This window comes from Neolamprologus multifasciatus, unplaced genomic scaffold (genome assembly GCF_963576455.1).
Source record: "Neolamprologus multifasciatus unplaced genomic scaffold, fNeoMul1.2 scaffold_10, whole genome shotgun sequence".
Taxonomy (NCBI): domain Eukaryota; kingdom Metazoa; phylum Chordata; class Actinopteri; order Cichliformes; family Cichlidae; genus Neolamprologus; species Neolamprologus multifasciatus.
The window spans coordinates 53,094-78,229 of NW_028181985.1; the positions used below are offsets into that span (position 1 = coordinate 53,094).

At 40.3% G+C, this 25,136-nt stretch overlaps 1 protein-coding gene and 2 long non-coding RNA genes across 5 annotated transcripts; 1 reads left to right on the top strand and 2 right to left on the bottom strand.

Moving 5' to 3' along the window:
* Nucleotides 1-906: 906 nt before the first annotated feature.
* Nucleotides 907-5,944, bottom strand: LOC146490353 (uncharacterized). The gene is made up of 3 exons (XR_014872803.1): nucleotides 3,979-5,944; nucleotides 3,496-3,536; nucleotides 907-1,018 (listed from the first exon to the last, which is right to left on the bottom strand). It is a non-coding gene; the product is annotated as an uncharacterized LOC146490353 (long non-coding RNA).
* Nucleotides 5,945-7,047: 1,103 nt separating this feature from the next.
* Nucleotides 7,048-24,451, bottom strand: LOC146490354 (uncharacterized). 3 transcript variants are annotated; one of them, XM_085153270.1, is made up of 28 exons: nucleotides 24,306-24,451; nucleotides 22,570-23,369; nucleotides 21,051-21,112; nucleotides 20,703-20,741; nucleotides 20,250-20,594; nucleotides 19,813-20,039; nucleotides 19,396-19,571; nucleotides 19,146-19,190; nucleotides 16,672-16,747; nucleotides 16,435-16,539; nucleotides 16,299-16,333; nucleotides 15,440-15,592; nucleotides 15,139-15,267; nucleotides 14,891-14,929; nucleotides 14,223-14,348; nucleotides 13,596-13,722; nucleotides 12,809-12,979; nucleotides 12,690-12,724; nucleotides 12,289-12,453; nucleotides 12,046-12,180; nucleotides 10,477-10,515; nucleotides 10,255-10,395; nucleotides 9,590-9,669; nucleotides 9,442-9,465; nucleotides 8,949-9,211; nucleotides 7,825-7,941; nucleotides 7,629-7,750; nucleotides 7,048-7,537 (listed from the first exon to the last, which is right to left on the bottom strand). In XM_085153270.1, the coding sequence occupies exons 2-28, from the start codon at nucleotides 23,086-23,088 to the stop codon at nucleotides 7,463-7,465; spliced, it is 3,570 nt and encodes a 1,189-aa protein (XP_085009396.1). In that variant the 5' UTR covers nucleotides 23,089-23,369; nucleotides 24,306-24,451; the 3' UTR covers nucleotides 7,048-7,462. The 3 variants fall into 3 exon arrangements, with proteins under 3 accessions (XP_085009396.1, XP_085009399.1, XP_085009397.1); XM_085153273.1 differs by lacking the exon at nucleotides 15,139-15,267 and having other exon boundaries at nucleotides 24,306-24,450; XM_085153271.1 differs by lacking the exon at nucleotides 24,306-24,451 and having other exon boundaries at nucleotides 22,570-23,897.
* Nucleotides 20,006-22,483, top strand: LOC146490355 (uncharacterized). The gene is made up of 2 exons (XR_014872802.1): nucleotides 20,006-20,114; nucleotides 20,248-22,483. It is a non-coding gene; the product is annotated as an uncharacterized LOC146490355 (long non-coding RNA).
* Nucleotides 24,452-25,136: the final 685 nt, after the last annotated feature.

Here is a 25,136-nt window from a genome sequence, read left to right on the forward strand (position 1 = left end):
CCAACGCATCACGGGGACTCCGCTTCCTGCCATTGAGGATGTCCACAGGAAGAGATGTCTATGCCGAGCACGCATCATTCCCGGGGACTCCTCTCATCCTGCCAATAAACTCTTGTCTCCTCCAGAAGGTGCTACAGGAGCCTTCAGACTAAAGCCAGCAGGTTTAGGAAGAGCTCCTCCCCCACAGCTGTCACCCTACTGAACTCAGCCCCCGCTGAGCCTTTCCATCCACACTCACTGAACCCTTCTACACTCCTCCTCCCAGTGACCATGATCATTCTCAACATTCACCACATGCTCACATCGGTTACTGCTGTAGTTTTAGGACACTGACAGAGTCTCTGTTATAGTGACTATTATAGTCTGTTCAGAGAGCTACGCTTCCACTGCTGTAGATATATTCATAGCACTCTGTAGATCTGTTTACCTCACACCGCTACATCTGTATATATGTAGCACATCTGTATATTTGTTCACAGTACACCTGTATATCTGCCCACCTGTACAGCAATATTGAACATCTGTATGCTGTACATTTGTCTGTAGTTCAGCTGTATGTTTGGTCTCTCTGTTCATAACTATTTCACCATTTATACTACCCTTATCTGTATATATCAGTGCATCTGTATATTTGCTCTTATTGCACTTACTGATAAGATGCAAACTGTATTTTGTTACCCTGTATTTAGACATGCATGACAGTAAAGTGGAATTCTAAATCCTAAACATTTCAACAAAAAAATCACAGCTACAGTTTTTAGAAGTGATTTTTAGAAGGCCAGTAAAGAGAGCATGGAGACAGATGGAGGATCCAAATCCACTGAATCTACACGCTTCCTGTTTCCACCTCATCCTTCCAGTGCTCTACTATACTCTGCTCTCTGCCTTTGAACTTGCCTGGGCCAGGTCTGAGTCCAGCTTTGCCAGGTCACATGACACAGGGGTGTGGTCTGATGTCAGCAGGCAGGTCAGTGGAGCCCTCTGGTGATGGATTTATGGCAGTGAAACAGGAGGAGGCCTGAGAACAGACAGCAGGCTTAACAGGACAAAGTAGCATGTAGTACTTGAAGGAGTCCTCACAGCCAGTCAGCTCTCAGGAAAATGGAACATCACATACATTTTCTCTTCTTTGATTTTCATCAGTGTATTTTTCTGTCAATATTTCTGCCTGATCAGAAGCTCATAGGCACTTCCTGTCACTCTACAATCAAATAATGTAAAGGCTGCCCTCTCTGCCCTCCCACTAGCTGACCTAGCTGACACAAGTAAACTGTGCTAAGATGCCCTACAAGGTTCTTGGCCACATACATATAGATATACTTGGCTGTAGAAATCCTGCCATGAAGCTCCCAGCGCACATTTTTGATGCTTCTGTCTGTGGCAGAGGAGGTTTGGAGCTCTGCAGAGTCTTGGCGACTTACTGACTATGCACCCCTACCCACATGTATGATTTAGATTTAGACTTATGTGGCAGCTATTCACTGGCCTGACAAAGTTATTTTAAATGATATCATGTCATGAATAACACAAGTTATTTTCCATGAAAACTAAAAGTGGTGAAATTCTCCAAAAACGAATGAGACGTGATGTAATTTGACATGTTTTGTTGTTTTGTGTGTGTGTTTGTCTGTGTGAAGTTTCGATGTGTATTGTTATGAAATAAATATATATTCTTAATTTTTGTTTTATAGAGGCCAGACTAGGAGAACGCCAGTTTGAGCACAATGTCACAGAGTACTGACAGGAAACTGCTTTTGCAGAGAACAGGAAGTTTTAGTGCAGAGCTGCACAGGCGTATTAATAAAATACAGGAAACCAGACAAAAAGCAGAACTAAGTAAACTGTGTGTCGCTGTGACGCAGTGCAGAAATATATATACGGATTTAGCTGGCAAAGAATTCAGCCCTGAGCTTGTGTGTTCGTGTGGCGGGTCTCCATTTTGCAAAAATAAAGATCATTTTTTGAGCTTGACCACTCTGAGTCCAGTCTTTCTCTGTCGCCAAAGAAATTCAAAAGAACGGAATTTAATAATATCTGAAAAGCACAATTTTGAAAACACTGGAAAGACCTCAAGACATTTTTCCTTTACCTTCTATGTAAACAAAAATTTCCACCAAGGCTTTTCAGTGTGAAATTTAGCGTGTAGAGAAAATACCTGTGCCAGGTTGGCTCCATCTAGTGGTGAACATTGCTTTACCACTACATCAGGTGAGTTTTTCTCTGTGCACAGTGACACAAAACTCATTTAACAACATAAACTATTAAAAAAATGATGCAGGCAGATCAAGGCAATGTTACAGATTCAGTAAGAACAGAAGTTTATTCCTTCAAATATGCAGGGCGTCACACTAACACAGCTGCTTATGTCCAGCATCGCTCTGTTATTATCAATTTGATTCAAACGTGTCCAGTTTATTGTCTTAAACTGGCATTAAAGCTTCAGTGAACTAAAGTGGTGCCTCTGAGTCAGCACCCAGAAAGCTCGTCTCTTTGAAAAATGTGGCCATAAATACGAGCGCTGCTGGGATCTTAAAACGCTGGGGCTAAATCCACACCTGAAATCTTTGTTTCACTCAGTAACAGCAGCTTTTTAATATTATTGACTATATGTTATAGTCAATAATATTACAATTACAGTTACAATTAGAATGCAGTCAGCATGTGCCAAACAAACTCCCCCCAAATCGATCATGTTTGATATGATGATGACGTTTTTAACATCTTATTTATCAACTTATTTAATACACTGTATCAATCAATTATTAAACAAATATCAGGCTGTAGAAAAGCCAATAATAATGCACCGAGCACGTTCATGCCATAACAGCTAAATGGCCATCAAAGAAAACCCTGAATGCCTAATACAGGACAGGCCAACAGTTAATGCAGCCACAGATGGACATCAGTCAGCTTTCTGCACTTTCCACCTGATCACATCTGTCCTCAAAGTCACGTCACTTCCTCTGTGGTTCATTTATGTTTACTTTTACATTTGCAGTGACAATAACTTTAGTGACATAGTGCACACATTATTTCCTATGGACTGCTGGGTTATCTTGGTTTATTTAAGTTAGTATTTTTAAAGGTGAAGTCAGTCATTTTTAGGTTATTTGATAGAAAAAAGGATCTTGTACTCATAAACAAACATAGAATAGTGGATACAAATGACACATTGTTAAATGTGTCATTGGTCACTGCTTACTTTCCTCATTATTTAAGCATTACTCATCCTTAGTATGTCCTTTATGAATACAGATATACGTTCTTAGAAAGAACCACTTCTGAGCCTGATCTCCTTACTCCAAGGAGCTTTTGTGAGTTATCATTGTGCCAGAGGAGGAGGGCATCCACTACTTCTCCAAACAACTTCCCCAAACCAAAGCACAAATAAAACAATAAGTAAAACAGGCTGTTCTAAAGTATGATTAAAGTTCAGCCTCATTAATATAAATGTCACTGACAGTTGCTAATATATTGGAAAAGCAAAATACTTACTGATGTCTTTCTGTCCAACAACAGGAGTGCTGGTCCCGAGCCTCAAAGACAGTAAGAAGCAAGCAGAGGGAGAAAAAGCAGAACAGTTTTCAGAAACTGATTTGATCCTTAATGGCTGTGCAATCATTGTAACATAGAGATTGCTTGTGTTGTTAAATAAAGGCTAGATTTGACATTAATAGATGCCACAGATGTTCAAAAGCTGCCACAAAGCATGAACAACAAATGGACGTCTCCTGCACCTCCCGAAGAATTTTGTCTGGGCTCTTATCTCACTTTTTTATTTCAAACAATCAACAGAAAATTTCACAGACATAGTTTTATGTAAGGTTTTTAAGGCTGTGGTGTTAATTTTGAAGTAACATGAGCCCAGCGGCAGCAGCAACGCTAGGCTAACACTAACTAGCTAGCAAGATTATAATCCCGGTGCTAAACTAAGAGAAGCCACAAAATCAGTTTGAATAAGAGTAAACATTTACTCACCAAGTCAGTGTATCAGGTAAAGATCCACAGCAATGACAATAATATCTTGAGCTGACGCTTCTCCAGGTTTGCTCAACATATTCCATAACAAATGCTGGCACCGTGAACATGCGGACTGAGAAGCTTAATGTGTACTTTGTAAAAACGATGAGAAAAAAAGCTGGCTGAAGAAGAAAAGATAAATGGCCTTTTTTTCAAGCCTTCTCTCGGCCGGCCGTTTGGCCTATGACATGTGGCGGAAGCCCCTGGTACAGGGCACCGCCAGTTCGATCCCCTCACGAACTCAGTGGCCACGGCCCTCGCTTGGGGGGCGGGGAAACACGCACTCGTGTTTCCTTTATGCTTTTTCCTGCTCTCCCCAAGTCCGACGTGGCATTTTCAAAACACATCTTTCATCCTTCTGCCCTGAGAAGCAAAACTTCCAGCTTAGTTAGTTTTTCTAACTTAAGACAAGTCAAATAAATGGAGTTTATCAGCATTTCTGCATAAAAAGTACTGGTAACTTATTTAAATCGAGTTCTAATAACAAATTGTTAAAAATTGAGTTGAGCCTATTTAATATTTTTAATTAAACACAATATTTCATTTTACAGTGTAGGTTTCCATGTGTAATTAGTGTGTAAGAATATTGCAGAAGAAGCTTAATGTGTACTTTGACAATAATATCTTGAGCTGACGCTTCTCCAGGTTTGCTCAACATATTCCATAACAAATGCTGGCACCGTGAACATGCGGACTGAGAAGCTTAATGTGTACTTTGTAAAAACGATGAGAAAAAAAGCTGGCTGAAGAAGAAAAGATAAATGGCCTTTTTTTCAAGCCTTCTCTCGGCCGGCCGTTTGGCCTATGACATGTGGCGGAAGCCCCTGGTACAGGGCACCGCCAGTTCGATCCCCTCACGAACTCAGTGGCTACGGCCCTCGCTTGGGGGGCGGGGAGACACGCACTCGCGCTCCCTTTTTGCTTTTTCCTGCTCTCGCCAAGTCCTCCGCCCGCTCTACATCTCTCTTATTACCTTTTATTACCCGAAGAAAATCACAATCACGCTTACACTCATGCCTTTGCCTTTCACCACTTCAAAACTGCGCCTACTTCAATATTACCTTCATTCGCTCTCTTTGCTTTTCGCCTTTCTTTCTCACTACACTAAGTACAGTTTTTTAACGCTGTGTATTCACTCTTGCTAAGTACATGTGAACAGATCTTGAATAAAAACAACAAAACAAAACATACTTTTCTGTTTTCTGCTTCTTGCTTGTAGGTGTCAGGATTAATTAAGTGAAGTCAAATTTCCAGACAGTTGGTATTTAAGCTGATTTATGACACTGATGCATCTTAATGTGCAAGTGGGATAATGTGTGACTCTCCTTGTTGACCCCTGTGAGAACAGAGTGGGTTATTATGGAAAAGGGACATAAATCTGTGGGTACAGTCACAGTGTGGTTACTAAGCTGACTATGAGCAAGTCCCTTAAATAGAACAGATTAGAAGCAGATTAGATTTAGGTAAAATGATTACATCTCTTCTCCTCCTCACTATTTAAAGGAACAAGGATGTTAAGGGTTTTAAGGGTCATGAAAATGGGGGACAAACAGAAATAATAAATATCTCATCTATTCCTCAAAGTTTATAGCAAGGTGTTTAAAAATAAGGACTAATATCAAAATGCAAACATGCAACTTTAACTTTTGGCACACTTTACAATATAGATACTATTAAATGCAAATGGATTAGAGTAAAACTTTAATGTTCCTGCGGGACAGTTTACAGACAGACGTCCAGCTCCAACACATCAAACACGGATCTCCTGCATTATTGGATTATGTTATATAAAATGCTGCTACTAAACCAGTCACATAAAAATCATAAATGAATTAGTGGCTAACCTCCAAATATTCTCATTGTTGGCGGGTGGTGTTTTTTAAATTAGAGCTGTAAAATGTAGAAAGCCATGAAAAAGAACAGGTAGTTGGTAATTCATAATCATTTTCAGTTCTGCCACACCAGCTCTGATCTCCTGACTGCCAAACTTCTGACCAATCCCATCCTCCAACAGCCTAATGTGGACATATAGATCTGTTAACTCTCCAAGTCTAATAATGCTTTGATCAGAGTATTACAGCAAAGGTTTATGTGAAACCAGCAATTATCATGGGAACGTCTATACACATTATATATATATATATATATATTTTTTTTTTCTTTGATATATATATATATATATATATATATATATATATATATATATATATGTATGTGTGTATGTATGTGTGTATGTATGTATGTTATGAACAGCTGATCGGATCGGCAAAGCGTGTTTCTGGAATATTATGTTTTTGTTGCTGCAAGTTAAATAACTCATGAAAGGATAACCAAGCACACCATTGGGCAGAGAGAGTGTTCGCCCGTGGCGCCAAACAGGCTAGGACCGCCACTGTCCCTGATAGTGGCTCCAGCGTACCACACGGTGATGGAGGAGGTGAGGATGGACTCGATGATTGCAGTGTAGAATTGCATCATCATCCGTGTTGGCAGGTTGAATTTCTTCAGCTCCCTCAGGAAGTACATCCTCTGTTTTGGCATCATGGCCTTGGACTCACTTTTACAACTTTTTAATAGGAAAAAAGAGGAATTTTAATTAAAAAATGTTTTGACATTTGTGAAAATGTAATTTTTCCTGTATTCATTTTTTTTTTTTTTTTACATTTGTTTTGGTTTTTATTGCCTTTTGAGTCAAAAGTCTCCAGAGGCAGATGCTTGGTTTCCTGGTATTTCAAGACATTAATGCAATGGAAAGGGATTTAAAAAAAAGAAAGAAAGAAAAGAAAGAGTGGAAAGTGAATCTCACATGAAGCGGAGGAGCTCAGAGTTCTCTCACTAGTCTAAATATCTTCAGACGTGAGTGCAGATAGTAGTGGGAACATTTACTCAAGTACTTAAAATACATAAAGTCTGTGTTTCAGGTAGGTGTTTCCATGTTATACTAGATTCTGCTATTGTCATGGTTGGCTGTGTGGCAGGCAAGCAGAAGCGGTGGACCCAAAAATGCAGGACTCTTGGAGATGGGAATAAACTGAAAACGCAGCTTTATTGCTGGACGAACGATTGAAAATAAAACTTACAAAAGGAAAACAAGACTAAACCGAGGTGCTGGAGGACTGGACATTACAAACACACAGCAGGTTGAGGGTACGACGCGACAGGGAGCACAGGAAAACACAGGGCTTAAATACACAGGGGAGTAATTAGGGAATGGGCAACAGGAGGGAGACACAGCTGGGAGAAATTAGGCTAACGAGACAGGGGAGAGGTAAAACTGAACACACTGACATAAGACATGAACTTTCAAAGTAAAACAGGAAATAAGAAACAAATCACAAAACCGCAAACATATACACAGTCATCCAGGACACACATACACACACGTATACATATATATACACTCTCCACAGTTATGTGTTAAAAATACAGTAGATCAGGTCCATCAGTCAGAAACGGAGCCTGGAGACGTCTGAGACAAAGTTTTTGTAGCTCTCTGTCGACGTTCCTCATAATATTTCTAAACAAAGGGAAAAGCGAGAAAACAAACATCGTTAGGCCAACAGTGTGATTTTGTGTGCTGAATCGTGTATATGTATGTGCGTGCGTACCTGCAGGTTGTCGTAGTGTTTCTGGCTGCAGCAGTGGAGTTCCTTGGCGGTCTTCTCATTCAGGCAGAAAACAGAGCAGATGTTACAGAAAAATCCTGATTTAGGGACCACAAACTCCTGACCTGCAGAGAAGCAGAAACAGGAGGATTAGACAAGTATTAACAACAAATTTGAATTTAGAGTGTGTGTGTCTGACCGATGGGGCTGTTAGGGTTGAACTGAGGCAGTCTGAAATCTGCTACAACACACGGAGACTGAGAGCGAGATCGCTTTGCCTCAGGTCCGACAAGCTCCCTCCTGCGTTTACCCACAACTGAAAATGAAAAGAGCGACACGTTAATCATCAACAAATCTGCTACAGGAGCCACTGGCTTTATAAAATATTTAAACATTCAATTATAACTCAATAATAATTGAACAAATGATTTCGATTTACTTGAAAAGCTGAAACGTTCATCGGCCACTTTATTAGGTACACCTGTTTGACTGCTCATTAATGTGACTCTCTAATCAGCCAATCACATGGCAGCAACTTAGTGATTTAGGTATGTAGACATGGTCAGATGACCTGCTGAAATTCAAACTGAGCATCAGAATGAAGAAGAAAAATAATTGAAGTCACTTAAACGTGGCATGTTTGCTGATCTTAGCATTTCAAAAACTGCTGATCTGCTGGGATTTTCCCACAGAAGCATCTCTAGGGTTTACATCAAATCGTCTGAAACAGAAAATATCCAGTGAGTGGCAGTTCCCTGGAGGAAATGCATTTTTGAGTTTAGAGGAGAATGAAATAACTGCTTCACGCTGAGCGGAAGGCCAGAGCAAGCCAAACAACCACTTATTACAATGCACAAGAGTATCTCTGAACGCACAGCACATCCAACACTGAAGCAGATGAGCTACAGCAGCAGAAGACCACACTGGGTTCCACTTCTCTAAGCTAAGAACGCAAAGCTGAGGGTACAATTCACACAGGCTCAGCAACGCTGTAAAATAAAAACGCTGCCTGGTCTGTTGAATCTCAGTTTCTGCTGTGACATTAGGATGGTAGGGTCAGAAATCTTGGATCCATCCTGCCTTGTATCAAAATTTCAGGCTGGTGATGGTGTGGGATATAGTCATCGCACTAACGGAGCATTTTTTAAACACCACATATGTAAAATATATTAGTACCACCAGGCTGAATGTCTGTAGCACAGTGAGGAGCACAAATATGAGATCAGAGCCATAAAATATCACAACTTTTCTTTTTATATTCAGTTTACTGTGTTTTGGCTGTCAGAGCGGTGTATTTTGCTGATTTAAAGCAGCTCTTTGTACCTTTAATGTCGGCCATGCTCCATCCATCATTCTCCTCTCCCTCCTGCGTCTCGTCGTCAGGACACTTGGGCTCTGGCTGCTGTCCAGCAGGGGCGGCTGCAGCATCGGGCTGGGTCACTGCTTCCTCCTCGGTCCTCTGGCTCTCCGCCTGGCAGTCACCTTTGGTCACTGCATCAGTCGATTCTGCAGTCTTCTTGGTTTTCATTTTGAGGTTAACTTTGTTGTCACCAGAGTCTTGCAGACGCTGTTTCAGGCTCTTCAAACTGAATTTAAAAGCAAAGATGCCAGTAGGTTACCATGAAAAGAGGTTTGTTGTCACAAAATGTTCATGTGAAAGAAGAAATTCCATTTCAAATTCCTAATCTAGAGTTGCTTATATCTAAATCACATTCTTCTCTTTTTGCATCTTTGGAAACTGTTTACTATAGACGACCTTGAGGAGCGTATGGTATATTTGACTCTGCCACTAAACCTGAAAAAGAAAGATACTCACGACTCAATACGTCCAGCTTTACTCCTATGAAGAGGAGAGAAAAAAGCACAAGGTCAGACAGACATGAAGACACTTTAAAGAAAATGAAAAAACACAGTGTAAAATAAATTTCCTCTTTTTCTCACTTCTGATTGTGGGACACACTTACCAAGCAGATAAATAGTCCTTGGTGACTTTGCTCTCCATCACCTGTGTTAATCCACCAGGTTCGGCCATCTCAATGCATATCTGAGAAAACAGAAAGGATATTTGAGCAACACAGTGGTACTCAATGGGTGTGCTACAGGCACGATTTGTATTGTACAGGGCCATAAAGAATTTGTCCTGGCGAGTTTCTTTACTGCCCTGTACGATAGTACAAGGCAAAGAAAAAAAATCTTGGGGTTTTAAACTTGCAAATGGGAAATAAGTGCAAACATATTTCTATACTTTTGCAAAGTTTTTGATTGAACAATAAAACCACTGAGCAAGAAACACTAAAAGAATAACTTAGCGCTGCCTCAAACTGCAGGGATCTCCCCTGCTCGATGGGCCAGGACAAAAGGCTGAACAGGTCATAAGATTACTACTTGGTTGAGAACTTGGTGCATTTCAGGCAGTCCTTCTTCACCAGTGTTTGCAAAGGCATGTCAAATTCAGATTGCCTGCCGCAGGGAATATTTAAACTTGCTCAACTAGTGTTAAAAAAAACACAAAGTCTCCTTCAGACTCATTTAAAATGTTTGTCAATATGAAAAGAACAGCAGACACCATGACAAGCCTTGCAGCCTTCTGTAACACATAAAAAAGTTGCACGTGTTTATGAAATCGTACCCTGTTGGCAAGCGGCAAGAATCTGACAAAAGCAGCAATGGATGCCACCACTTCCACGATCATCACGACAAGGTCCACATTCACCTCGGAGACCTCCACACTCAGCAGCCGGTCCTCCAGAGACTCCGACTCTGGAACATGCTGAAAAACAACCAGCGTTAAGATCAGGGAGACCCGAGCCTGCTGCTTTTACAAGACAGATTTATGTGACTGCTGACTTACAGTGGTGCTCCATTTCATCATGCTTCTATACATGCTCTCCTGTGAAAAGAGTAGAAGATGAAAGGGGATTACATCAATCACTGATCCTCTGTTTGTACAATAAATATTGAAGAACTCTCCTCCTGGCTAGAGTGTTTTTAATGTTCTATTGACCACATTTAATAAGATAAATATTGGACTCCACTGTAAGTGAGAAGTGACTCGATCCTGGTTTGCATCTTTGTGGCAAAGGATTCATACTTCAGGATAGTAACGACACAACATATAACCAAGGTTTTGCAGGAACTATTTGATGCTATTTGAGTCTCAGTGTCAGGTCTGACGGTGCCCCGACCGGCGACCTGTGTGTGTTTGTTCTCCTCTCTCTCGCTCTGTTTTTTCCTCTCCTGCTCCGCTGCCATTGTTACGCGGTCGCGTAGCAACGGGAGATCTCCGACCCGGAAGTGCTGCCGCTCTGAGCTGCTGTCCCACCTGCGACTGATTCCTCGCCAGCTGCTGCCAATCATCCGCCGTCGTTGGCAGAGCTATTTAATGGTGTGGCTGAGTGACAGACAGCGCTGGAGTATTGCACCAAGCCTGGTAGTGACTCGAGCTCAGCAAGGGTAAAGCAAGCGTTTGATAGCGGAGGGAGGCTAATCGTGGCTGCTTTGCCTTTTCCCAGGAAGCGAACGAGACGGAAGGAGAGACGTCACTGATTCACGGGAGTTGTGTGGACACACGAGGAGAGACGGGGAGAGGAGCACTGAAGGGACTTGCACTATGGATAACTGTGGATTGGCTTCACTGTAAATAAAGACACTGTTCAACTTTAACGAGAGGTCCGCGTCTGGGTTCACTAACTCACCATCCTTAACACTCAGTGACTTTCCGCAACAGTTGTCAGACCTCGATTCCTCTTAACATGTAGCTGTGGAGAGAGTTCTCAGAAAGCTCCTGAATAGCTAGCCCACAAGGAAACTTGAGATGGGAAACGCTGAAGCTAGAAGGTTAGCAGCGACTGAAGTTTCAAAATAAGTAAGGGCATTACTTAATAGTCAGTAAAACACTCTATAACCTATGTCTGGGTCTTTAAAGTTTACACGGGGCTGACTTCACAAGGAGCTCTGTGGAAATTTAAAGTGGTGGCGGAATGACGTGGGTTGTCGCCTATGAACAGAAAAGTGGATAAAGTTCATGCAGCTTTTGTGCTGCTGTTGCAAAAAGGAAGGAACAAATACAGACAAAGTAACAATAAATAGTCGATTTGAAATTCATGCATATTTTTAGTTTTTCCATTTCTTATTCAGATATTTATCAATAAGTGACTTATATGTATGTATATATTGTATATATTGTCCTATTCCTTACTTCTTGTATCTGTCTTTGTTACTGTTTGTACTGTAACCAATATATTCCCCCTAGGGATCAATAAAGTATTCTGAGTCTCATTCTATTAATATTAGCCCAGAGAAGGATGATGCTGTGCTCACTCCTTAGAGGAGAAATCTGTTTTGATTGGGATCTGAATAGTTTGAGTGAAACAGGAGCATGCCCCTGATTTAACAGCCCCCGATTGCTCCATTTTCATACCTCACTTGTACCAGGAAGCATGTCTTGTAAAACAATGTGGATTCTGAGCGTCCACTCTCCAACAGTAACTGGATTTTTAAGGTAATCCCTGGCGAAATCGCAGCACGCATCCCAGCTGTTAAAAAACACAAAGGCCTGGAGGGGAAAAATGATGCAGAGGAAACATTCAATATTAATCATTAAATTGAATTAAATTTGCAAATGCAAATTTCTCTGTATCGGCCTGCTGGGTCTACTCCTCACCCTCCTCTGCAGTGATAAAACGATTATTTTGTAGTACAGAGTCTGAACAGTCTGATCAGGGACGTAACGCCACACCAGCTTGGTGACATCCTCCTGACTGTAGTTTCCTTCTGGCAAACCGGTCAACATGATCGTGGAGAACGTAGAACCTTGAGATTGGGCTTTCTACAAGACACAAGGTTCAAGAACCAAAGTTTATTTGAAGGGAAACTTTGCGGTACTTTTTAAAAAATATATATTATTATTACTGACCACATAGAGAAGACAAAATGAAACCAAGTTTAGCAGAAAAAAAGAAATGTGGTTTTTGAGGTGAGTATTTGGAAAAATGGACACCTCTTGGTATTTACTCAAGGATTCCTGTTTAACACATGAAACCTGGGTTTAGAAGATGCACTCACCTCAATGTCATCAGGTTCACTGACAGTTAAATACTCTAGAAGTGTAAAACAAACACAGTTAGTAACAGTCAACACTTTATATCTGGAGGTTAATTTTAGTTTCCAGCTGTTTCTCTCACCTGGGATTGTGAACCAAGGAGAGACAGTGGGGAACACAAAGGGACTAGTTGTCATTGTGATCCAATATGGTGAAGTGCTGCGTTGTGGGATGGTAATATCTTCTGTTGGGACAGTTGCACCATCAACAGCAACCTCGGTGTCTGGCAAAGCTTTGTCTGGCAATCTTGGTGCTGCACAAGCAAAAATACGTTTTGTTAAAAGTTTTGTGGGGGAAAGAAAAGGAAAAATGAGTGGTGCAAAACAGGTTTTTAATGTTTACAATGATCCAGTAATATCAATGTTTTGACTTTTATTTGAACTTTAAGCACCTTTACAGATACCCAAGGTATCATAGACATCAGAAAAACAATGATTAGTGGGTTAGCTCAAATGCCAGACTGAAAAAGTGCAGTTTAAGTAATGGCTCTGGTTCATGTGTCTGGGGCAGAGACAAGCAGAAGGAAATTGACCACTGATGGAGCAAAGATTTCTGGAGGGGCCAGAAAAGAGGTCAGAGAGATAATAAGGCAAATGAGCATCAAAGGATTTGTGGGAACGAGAATCACAGTGTTAGTGGATAAAAGTTGAGGGAATGTGTCACAATGATTTATTGTGAACAACAATAAATCAGCAGTTTTGTCTTCACTTTATCCACAGCCCAGGGGAGAACTGAAAAATCTATTCATGAGTGTTTCACAAACAGAAAGCGAAAGAAAGGTCTTACCAGATGACCTTCCATTAACTTAACCCATCTTTTTTTTTCCTTTAAATCATATTTGTTTAAAATCCCATTTAAAAAACACTTACGCAGTGAGGTACATCCACGCTGTGGTATTTTCAGCCTTGACAATTTGTGGCCGGTGGCCCGTTTTAGAAGGCTGTACCAAACGCCAAGGCGATCAGCATCACGAAGAGACTGAAATTCGATAAACACCTGAAACACAAGAAAGAAAATGTATTCTGAACATTTTACCTTCACATTGTAAATGTTAGAAAATAAGTGCTAAGCACACGTGGAAAGAGTGAACTAAGTACAGCTTTATTGTGGAGATCACTGGATTCAAAAGTCAGAAATCCTGGCTCAATGATGCACTGGAGCCACGCTCAACATGCTGTAATGTGATAAATACTAGTGCGCATGAGCATATGAAGAATTGCTCAGCGAGCAGCTTATCGGCAGTCTCTCTTTACTATCGCTATAGTTTTGCAGTTGTGCTTTCCTCAAGATAAGTAGCATCCAAATCTAGACACATCATCTCTTTTTAAGGATGGATTTATGAAGGTTGGTGCATGTCCTTTAGTTTGGTGTGCAAGCGGTTAATCTGTCAATTTCTCTGTATGGTTAAGATTACACTTACACAAGCACATATCTCATACAGCCTTTCACAGACTTCTAACACATGCACTTGTTGGCATTTATGAGTGTGTTTATACCTTGTTGAGAAGAGGCAGGTAGTTTCTTACACAATCCATTTTTTTCAAAGCTTCTCTGAGATCCCTGGACTCGCCTGGCGAGATGTTCCTGATGTAGATTAATCGTGCTCCATTGTCAGTCACTTGCTGCTTCGAGAAAACCGGGTTAACGTGAAAAAAAAACAACCCCACAAACAGTATGACGTTCCAAACATTCTTATACTACAGTTCCAAGATCAAGGTCATAAGTTTGCACTTATATTCACACAGCAGGTATGCACCCTGGCAGCTATCTTCATTTTCCAAACAATTTATAATTGCAGCTCTTGCTGTTTTTGATAACACTGGTTGAAAAAATATTTAAACTAATGTACACACAGTGCCGTGAAAAACGCATTTGGCTCGTTCCCAATTTCGTAATTTTTTGCACAAGTTTCAAATCGTTAAACAAATGTTTAAAAAAAATATACAAAATGCATTTTTAAATGAGGATTTAATTTATTCCAGGAAAGAAGTTCTCCAAACCTTTCCTAGCCCTGTGTGAATATCTGAAAAAACGGGTATGTCCCCATTTTTCAAGGTGTTTTGACTTGGATGCGAGTGCTTCCAGTTATGACTTTATACTCTGACCAATAAATCTAAAGGTATTCTAGTGCAGTCTTTGTTTCTGAGATATGTGCGTTACTTACATAGCATAGCCGTTTCATCAGAGACTTATAAAACTCAAGCTGAAAGAAAAAAAACAGTTAAAAATCATTACATCACTTCGGATTCGGTTCGATTTATTTCAGCTTAAAGGTATTTTTTTCTACAAAAAGAAATATTTTTTTACATTTATAATCACACTTTAAATAAACAAGCAGAAACAAATATTTTCAAATAATTTTAATAACATCTGTCACAACAGTAGATAGCATTATCTACACACAGTGCTTACCGGCGTCATTAAAATGTTGCCCTTCTCAACCTGCAGTCGAAGTTTAGACCCATTGAGAATAAAATCATGATTTTCTGATGCTAGCACGATGTTTTTAGCTGCCACTGCTGTCGGCATGAGGGCAAAAGCCTGAAGGAAAAACAAACAACCAAACACTGATTTTTACTGAATAACCATGAAGACAGGCACTCACAAAATATGTATTAACTAACTAAATGTTAGTTAGGTCGTCTTAGAAAAGATATTTAGAGCGCCATTAAAATGAAGGTCATAACCCAGCCCAATGCAAACTGGTGCTTACCATGCGTGCCTGTGGTATAACGTAGATCGCGTCGTCGTAATACTCAAATCGGTGTCGAGTGAGCAGACCGGCGATGTCCTCCTCTGCGTAACAGCCATCGTGATACTCTGGCAGGTTGCTTATTAACAGCACCTTGTAATCAAGCGAATCAAGCTGTGCAAACGAAAAGAATTTCAGGATCAGTTTACAATTGCAATGGAAGAAATTCCAGACAGAAATCTGAAAAATGCAAACATTAACTTATGAACACAATCAGGTACCTATTACAAAATGTTTCTGATGCTAATTTTCCTTTTCCTTTACTTCTTTTTTTCTTTCTTTGTTTTACGTAGTACAGCTCTACCTTGACTCACTGACAAAAAAGGCAGTAAGAGTCAGCTATGAAAGTACTTTTCATTTAAGGTGGATCCATAAACAGTGATAACTGATTCACAAAAGGCAATGTGTAAACAGCACTATTGCACATGTCAAGCTTGGGAAGGAAAAAGCACTCAAAACCACCATGTCCTGGATGACTGTGCATATAATTTGAACATGTTAAACTAGCTTTTCAATAAAGGAGTTTTAGTATGTGTTAGTACATGAGATAATTGTTTTATTACAATACTAAGTTGGTAACCAAGAATGGTGCAATTCTATTGGTGTCTATACTGACTACAAAATCTCTGGTATTGCGACATCCCTAGTGAATTTTTAACATTTTTCTACATTTACACCTACTTGAGCGTCACCTGACAATGAGATATAACCCAACTACAAACTTGTAAAACAAATTGAACTATTTCAGATCAAAACTTAAGCACTTTGATAAAGCATGTTTTTCTTACAGGTATAATTGAAGTGGTTTTTTTAATGTTACCTTTGACTTGGGAAGTTTGACTGTCTTGAGACAACCTGTAAAGTGCAGAGCAAAAGAAAAACAAAAAAATAATTATAAAATAGAAAATATCTTCACATTGAGAAATCTTTCATACAGATCTTTGGGGATTTCTTACGGATTCTTTCTGGACACAGTTGCTCTTGTATCCGCTCCCAAAATGTTGGGTGGGTAACAGCGACCGGCTGATCCTTTGAGATCTTCTCTGCAGTCTCTGCAGAGTCTTGGAATAAAGGAAATGTAGTTAAGTTCAATAGTGGTAGTTTAGATAGGATGCAAATTACCCAGCTGATCTAAATACAAATCTGCGTGGTTGAGGCCGTTTCTGCTTTGGAAGCCAAGACTTTTGGCTCACCGTCAACTGCAGCACCTTTAATTGGTTCAACAGCCTCCGTAGCCTTGGCTGTATTTTTAGGTGCCACCGCAGCTTCCTTACAAACACACACACAACGAACATACATTAGTTTGTATTACTACCAAAACTGTTAAGTTACTACATTCACACTAAAAATCATACATGAGCACTTGTCATGAGCTTACAAGTATTTACAGACAAGTTGGAGTCTTCCATGCAAACTACAAGCAACTGTGGCAACTTGCAAGCAACCAGTGCGATTCCAAGGATGTTTTCAGTGCAATGTGTATATATAGATTTCAAAAATGCATAATGCAACACAGCAAAATAAAAACAAAGTACAGTGTGTATGTTTTCATAGCATTAGACTTGAGCGGAAACTTTCTGACATGGGGATGACTATATAAAAGCTCAGTATAATCCAAAGTAACTATGAATTTGAGGGGTGCGAGACTGTAGAAGAAATGTAAGGATAACCAACTGACTTTAAACCGCATAATGAATGCAGGACTACAACCGTGAACGGACAGTATATTTATAGAGAATTGTAGCTACGGTGCATAAATATCTATCTTAGATTGCAGAAGCAAACCAGGAGACAAACAGGAGAGGAACTTTCTCTAGATTCACAAGTAGGTCAATGAACTCATCCATCTATAACAGTGACAGGGGCGGATCTAGAAGGGTGGCATGGGGTGGCAAGTGCCACCCTAAAATGATCCCTTGCCACCCCAAGTGCCACCCCAGTTTTGCATATGACAGTGTTGTTTATTAAAATAAGATAGCATTAACAGTTTGAGCGTAGTTACAGTCAACAGTGAATATAAATGCTAAAACTGAAAATATTGCATAGTGTTACCCCCCTCCACCATTAACAAATGGTTCAGCCCATAGCAGGACCGGCTTTTTTCTTGTTTTCAGTAGCAAGCGATGCTTATGATTGTGCCAGAGCACATTCTGAACAACACCATGGGAATTTTGCTTTTTACACAGGTGGGTGGATGTTACACTCTGGAAATGGAAGGAAGGTGAGTGTTATTAACCCTCTGTGGTCTACGGACACGCTGCACCTCCAAATCACATGACTGATGTAAGCTGACACAGCAACAAGCTGCAGCCATGCTGAGTTTCTATTTCAGCCCACATTGAAAATTCGGACTTCAAAGTTTTGACATTTTAATTACAGGCCAGTAAATCCAGAGTTATGATAATATATATAAGCCACGCTTTTTTCTAAATACTGTCGTCACGTTTTAGTGTGGAGTGTTTACTTAGTGTGTTGTGTAGTTGTTCTGTTGTGTAGTCGTTTTGTTTTGTGTGTCAGTGAGGGCACTAATGAATGTCACAAAGGCACATTTGCAATGTAAACACTGTCACTAAGTAGAAAACCAGCGGAGTGATACACCTGCTGTTGTCAGGCCTGCAGGTTTATCCCTGTGCTGTTCTGTCTTTTGGTGGACAAACTTTTTTTTACTGGCACACATCATTTGTGGGGCATCTTATTGCGACACCTAATTGCTCTCTCATTTTAGTTGTAGTAATATTTTTAAATTCTTATACAAAATGAAAAAAAAAACAAAACAAAAAACCGGCAGGTGTATTGGCTGCATTTTTAGATAAATAGTTGTATATGTTTACAAAATGTACAATTTATATTTGCATTTCAAGTTATAAAAATATACTGTTTTTTTTTTTACAGTAAAAAAATACTACTAGGATTTTAAGTTCTTTGTGTGATTTCAGATCAGTAATACTAATGCAGTATGTCAGTGAAAAAAACAACTAAATTCAGTTGAGCTGAAAAGACACCAAACAAGGCAAGGGGAAAAAAATAAAATGAAACAATCTGAGGGTGAAATACAAACGTAAACTCAAAAGGAGTCAAAAATGGCCGATTGTATTTCAGACCTCAGTGGGTTCATCCAACAAATCATGAAAAATTAGGTTTCAATTTTTGTTCATGACAGTGCAGATTTCTGACATTTTGTGTCATTTAAGCTGTAACAATGTGATTGTTTTCTAACAGTGTGAAACATAAGTTAGACTTGTGTTTGTAAATGAACCGCCCCATGTTGTGTAGCTTTCTGGATTTCATACTTGTTGGGCTACATATTTATTTATTATACAGGCTATACAGAAACTCGCATGTTTTATGTAACTAAAGTGTGTAATTATGTGGGCTACAGACAATAATTAAGTTCTAGACTATATTTATATGAAAAATGTGTATACTTACTGCATTTGAATGATTCTAACCATATGTAAGCACCTGCATATGTGTTTGAAAAATAAAAAGGCTTCGATTTTGCCACCCTATTTGATTTCTTTGCCACCCTAAGAAAATTTCTCTAGATCTGCCCCTGAACAGTGAACAAATTTCAGTGTACATACCTGTAATTTTGACCTAAACAAAACAACTGACAAATTTTTTTATCCATAGCAGAAATCACATCACTGTGACAGAGACTACTTACAGTCCCTTGTAGCCTCACCATGGTCGGAGGGGAAGATTTACCAGCCTGTGGAAACAGGGAAGAAAAATATGAACAAACCAAATGCAGATTTCATCATGACAACTTGACTCAAACTATCTGCTTGTATAAATCTGTGTTGAAAGATTTAATCTTGGTTGTGTGGCATCAACAATCACGTCATCTGTCACTGATCACATTATAAATTGTCCAAAACTGTGCATTCATGAAAAAAGGCATAATATGAAGTCACCTTTGTCTTCTCTGTGCTAGGCGTCCCTTTAGTTGTTTCTGGAGATGCAGAACGTGAGGACGATGATGATGATGTTGATGGGGACGACTTCATCTTGACTAGCTCAGCCAGCAGGGCAGGAGCCAAAGTTTTGACGACAGTCTCCAGGTCAGACTGTTTTGATAAGGACTGGAGAGCTAAAAGACCACAGGTGCAAAAGAGATTCACACTTTGGTGGGTGCCAAGTCTCGAAAATCATCTACTGTTTCTGAAAGTTTTATAATAGTAGAAAAAACTATACTGACATTTCTGGTGGCACTGGTCTTTATTTATCCTTTACATTAGTAAATTTAAGGTTGTGAGGGGGGAGGATAACTTTGATCTTAGAAAAACTAATGAGTACATACAAAAAAATAAAACATGAAGCAATTTTCAAACCTGATGTTTCCAGCAGTTTCTTTGCCAAGATCTTTGAGCTGCTCGACTTCTTTCGCCTAGGAGATGACCTCTCGGTCGACGATCGCCTCTCCCAGCTTTTCCTCGGTGATGAACGTTTCTCATCTCTTCTTCTCGGTGAGGATCGTCTCTCGCGGCACCTTGAGCGTGATCGATATCGTGAAGAGGAAGGACGGTCATACCACGAGGAGTCAGAATGAGACCGGGACCTGAAAAAAGTATGGATCAAAGAACTTAATAACTCATAAACATCTCAAAGCACACACCCAGCATGGATACAAAAGGTAAATGCTGTCCACCAATTAAGTTTTTTTAAGTTTATATTTTTATATATATGTTATATTTCGCCCTTTAACAATCCACTGGAGAGCTAAATCTTCTTGATTGATCCTAGTTCTCAAAATGGTTGTTGGACAGACCTGCGATTCCGTCTGGACCTGTACAGAGATCGTGATTGGCTTCTGTGTCTCTCCCTTCGGCGGCTGCGTGATTGAGAACAGGAATGACTGTTCCTCCTATTCTGCAAGTCACGGTGGCGACGTGGGCTGCCGGAGCGGGAACGGCTGCTTCGTCTGTCCCTGCTACGCTCCGAGTCACGATGAGTGCGGGGTCTGCGAGAGCGGGAAAGCCTTCTTCGCCTGTCGCTGCTTTGCTCCGAGTCACGATGACTGCGGGGGCTGCAGGAACGGGAACGACTCTCATGTCTGGTTTTCTTCTGGGAAGTCTCAGCAGACGTTGAGGGAGAGGGCTTGGCACCTGACGCACTAACAAGTGCATTAAAAAGAAAAGCACAGTTAAATGAAAGAAAATGAAAGGCTCCAATGCTGGCATGTTTTTTTATTCGCCAAATGACTTCAAATGAAGATATTTACCCTAGCGGTGATGCTATTTCACCGTTCCACTCTGGGTATCTGTGGAAAAACACAGGTGCATTTTTGTCAGATGTTGCAAGGTAGAATGTCCTTAAAAATATATTATTGTTCATTAATTCAAAAACTTAGAAATGTATTCAGCCTTTTAACAATAAATCATTAAGGTGCTTTACAGGAACGCAACCAATGGGCTACAAATATGACAAAGAAAAATGAAAAAATACAAATGAACAGTTCTTAGGAAGCTATCCTAGCATTACAACCCCGACATCATTTTGGCACAACCATGGTTGTGCTGCCCCAAAGATATCGGTTCATAATCACGAAGTACAGAGAAGAAAGACTGACTGCTTTCGCAGAAGTTTGCAGTTCTCGATGTGAAGGCTGGTTTTCTGGTGGGAGACCCAATCCTAGTGGTCACAACAAAAAACAAACATTTAGACAAGATTCATTATTATCAGGAGCAATGTTTGTCATTGACATCACTTGCTGATAAAAAGGTCACTAAACTTTGCAGTGGCCTTAAAAAAAATCTTAAAATATTAACAGTTAGTCCTTCACTGAACGGAGAAGCATTATAACATTAGCCAGGAGCCTGGATTGCACTTAGAAACCTTCATAGGCCAAAAACAAAACAGGAACAAATAAGCATGACACATTATACCTTTCCTGGGATAAAATTTTAAAGATGAAATTATTTAGTATATATAGAAAACACAAGTCAAACATCTGATTACAAACAACCAAAACAAAAGGGTCATCTTAGGCTCTGGATTCTGGACTCTCAGGCTCTTCTTATGGCATCAAAATTTCCCGAGGTTCCAAGAAGGTCGTCTCAGGAGAGGCCAAGTTTGGATTAGGACAAAATGCACCACCTATGTTGATCACAGTTAGAGTAGCGACAGGAAGATGATGTTGAAATAGGCCAGAAGAGGAAGGCGCTGTTTCTTTGACGAGGAGCCCAAATGTGAAATTTGGTGCAGCAAAGGAAGGCACATCCATAAAGAGAGATTCAACAATCAGTCAAATTAAAGCTGGTGCTTGTGTAGCTCATGACTGGGCGCAGCGGGTGCTTATGTTTGTGGTAGTAAAAGTCTTGTGACACCGAAACACTAACTTAAAGTATGAGTAAAGAAAACTAGTATAACACAAAAACAAGGTGCCTACTGATATGAAATAACGGCCAAAACACACTATTCTTCACTCTAGTGACAAAAGACAAAAAGGGGAACTTTTACATTCAGCAAAAGTTCTAGGAAAAGCAAAGCTGAATGAGCACTGTGGAACAGTAGCCCAAGGACAGAGACAAATGAAAAAACAGCCATCTTCCAACATTTTCTGATGCACAGGTTCTTCATGCTTGCAGATTCTTCCTCATCACGTCATCTGAGGCCTTGGCTCCATTGTTAGCAAATGCCTTGAATGTCTTCGCATGGGTTTACATCAAGTCAAAAGACATTAAATCTATCAATTGCAAGTACAGACCACTGAAGTTTCTGAAGGTCTCTTTGAAGTAGTTTTTTAAATTACAACATGTGGTAGACATATAGTTCAGTTTAGTCTGGACTGTAATCCTTCAAAAATTCTGTTACAGAATACTAAATTGCAGAAATATGTGAAAATTTGTCCAAATGTTTGCAGTCCAAGTTGGTAGTCTTCCTACAGTCATCATTATGCAGTAATAGTGAATAAAACAAACCAAATAAACTTTAAAGTAGCATCCATGAAGCTTTTTCAAAACCAAAATCCTATAATGGGATTCAAAGTCAAATAATTAAAAACAACCCCAAAACAAAACAAAAAACATTGCGTTTCAAATAAATAAAAACTGACTGAAAGCAAAAACATCGAACAATCTTCAACTTACCTTCATCTGATTACATTCCTTGTTACATAGAGAGCAGGTATGCGGAAAGACCCTAGGTGAAGTGGCAGTGTAGTCTTGCATTTGGGCCAGCACTGGAATATTTCCTGTCACTTGTAAGGTAAAAGGCAGGTTGTCAGGAGTGATCTGATCTTCAGAGTATGAGATCGGATGTTCCAGGACCTCTTTTTCAAGTCCAAATTGCATAAGGATGTTCACAGCTGTTTCTGAAGTAGACTCTCCAGAGCCCACAGGTTTGGACCTCTTTATGTCCTCTTCCATTGAAGTCTTACTCCCTTCTGGCCTGCAGCTCATTGCCATAGTTAGCAGTGATGGGATTGTTCCTCCAGATTTTGCAGGAGTCTCAGATGAAACTCCAGAAGAGCTAAAGCTGGACCCAGGCCCAAGATGAGGAGGTGTCTTATGAGAGTCTCTCTCTGCCTGCATACTCGACTGTCCATAGCGCCCCTGGGCTGAACTTTGTTTCCCAGCGGCATAGGGGTTATATAAGGGATGGGACATGGTGTTAGCAACCTTCAGAAGGTTTAGTAGACTGATGGCTGCAGCTGTCAGGAAAGGGGGGTGTTGTGGATATAAATGGGGCGCGTGTATTGGTTCGGCCACCAATAGCAATGGCGTTATTTATCTGTGTCAACGCAAGGTGGGCTTTCAGCTGAGCCAGCCGCAAGCATGCAGCTTGCTGCCCGATCAGTAAAGAGCTCCCTGGGAGCCTACCATGTAAGGGGCTCTGTTTGTACCCTGGTGCAGGAGAAGGGGTGTAACGCTTCGATGGCAATGGAAAGCTGGAAAGGTAAAAATAAAGAAAACAAAGAAAAAAGGTTAATGAGTTGTACTGGGCCTCAGAATCTTGGAAAGATGAAATCCACACAGATGGACCTCGACTGGTGCAAACAGCCATAAGTCATGAACACATCCTCCTACCCCCTAAACATGATCGCAACAAGCAGGATTCACTGCACTGTTAATGTGAGCTATGTTATATTGCTGCCTCTGTTCGGTGGTGTCGAGCCAAACGGACTTTAACGTGTGTTTGAACGAGCTGACGGTTCACTCGTTAAGCTGAAAGAAAGATGCTTTAATCACAGCAGTCACACATGTGTCCACTGTACCATCTGGGAACTCTTCTTGTTTAGCACTCGTAATAACACAAACACTAAATCCTCCTTCTCTTGTGCTGTTGTGTAGCAGCAGCACGTTATTTTTGTGCCACTATTCTGAGCGCACATAAAAAACATTTGAGCATAGTGGCACTAAAATAACGCCATAGAATCTTTACTGAAGCTCAGTATTTGACACAGAGTTCGAACTCACTGCTGTGATAACTAATAATGATTAATATAATAACTATCATATTGGCCATATTATATTTACATTACCAAAGTAAGATGACTTTAGTCTCATGAACAACATTAGCTAATTGTTATTTACTAGCTAATCTTAAAATGACTGTTCAGTACAAAAATGAAGCCCAAAAATCATGTTTTACAGTCCTGTGGTCTCAGCCTCAGATACTTATCACATCACACAAAGCTCATGTAGAAACAAATGAACAAAATATGTTCTACTCCATTTCTGTCAAACAAAGCTGTATGAAACGTTTCCCGCTTTTAGTATAATGGTTGATAGGCAACCTGGGCAGCGCGAGGGAGGCTAGACCGTCCCATTTCACAAGCCTACAAGCCTGGTTTTGTTTTCTTTACAACAATCGGTGTACATACCGTGCTTTATATGTGTGTAATCCCTTTGTTCTGGTGTGCTCAAATGTATACTCGCCAAAAACGTCTTCTTGCAATCTGCAACTTTGCTAACGGAAAGGAAACGCTAAACGCTAGCCACATGACCCAGCGCAACAATTTCCGTTTCAATGGGCTGCCTTCAAAATAAAAGCACGAACGGAAACGGCAAATTTCAAGATACTGTAGTAATTCCACTAAAGCATATTATTAAGTGTACCCAGGGGCGATTCTAGGATCAGAGCTTTGGGGGTGCTGAGCACCCAGAAAGCTGTCCATCCAGGCAAGGTAAACTTTACTCGTCACAATGAGACTTCTTCCCCGTCTCTGTCAGTCCCTGCATCCCTAAATGTCTCCCTCTGACTGTCTCTTTGGTGCATTTAAACCCCTGTTCCTCCCTGTTCTCATCATCTGTTGTCTTCATCTCTATTATCAGTCATCATAATTTTACCATCTCTGTGCAAGTCTGCAAATTTCTTTATTAAATCATAAGTCTGTGAAGGTTCTCAGTCATCCAGGTCATCGTAGTCAAAGGAGTTTGCAAAGAAAAGCGTCTGGACTTCTTTAAGTTGCTTGAAGACGTTTCACCTTCATCCGAGAAGCTTCTTCAGTTCGAAGGTCAAATGGTGGAGAGTCCCAGATTTAAACCCAGTGGGAGTATCCCCCCAAAGAGGGACAAAGGACCCCCTGAACAACAGTAGGCTACGGACAATCTTAGTTTTAGATTTTAAATAGGCTGTATACATTTCAATGGGAGCAACAGGACGGTCAAATATCGCTGATTTTACTAGAGAGCAGGATGGATTGTAGGGTAGC

What these genes read in the sequence shown, in the direction of transcription:
- LOC146490354 (XM_085153270.1), bottom strand. Translation starts at nt 23,088, where the DNA reads ATGTCCCATCCCTTATATAACCCCTATGCCGCTGGGAAACAAAGTTCA. An exon ending in TGATGAAACGGCTATGCTAT is followed by an intron (nt 14,349 to 14,890) that starts GTAAGTAACGCA and finishes TTCTCGAAGCAG; the next exon opens with CAAGTGACTGACAATGGAGC. An exon ending in TCTTGCCGCTTGCCAACAGG is followed by an intron (nt 9,670 to 10,254) that starts GTACGATTTCAT and finishes CTGTTTTCTCAG; the next exon opens with ATATGCATTGAGATGGCCGA.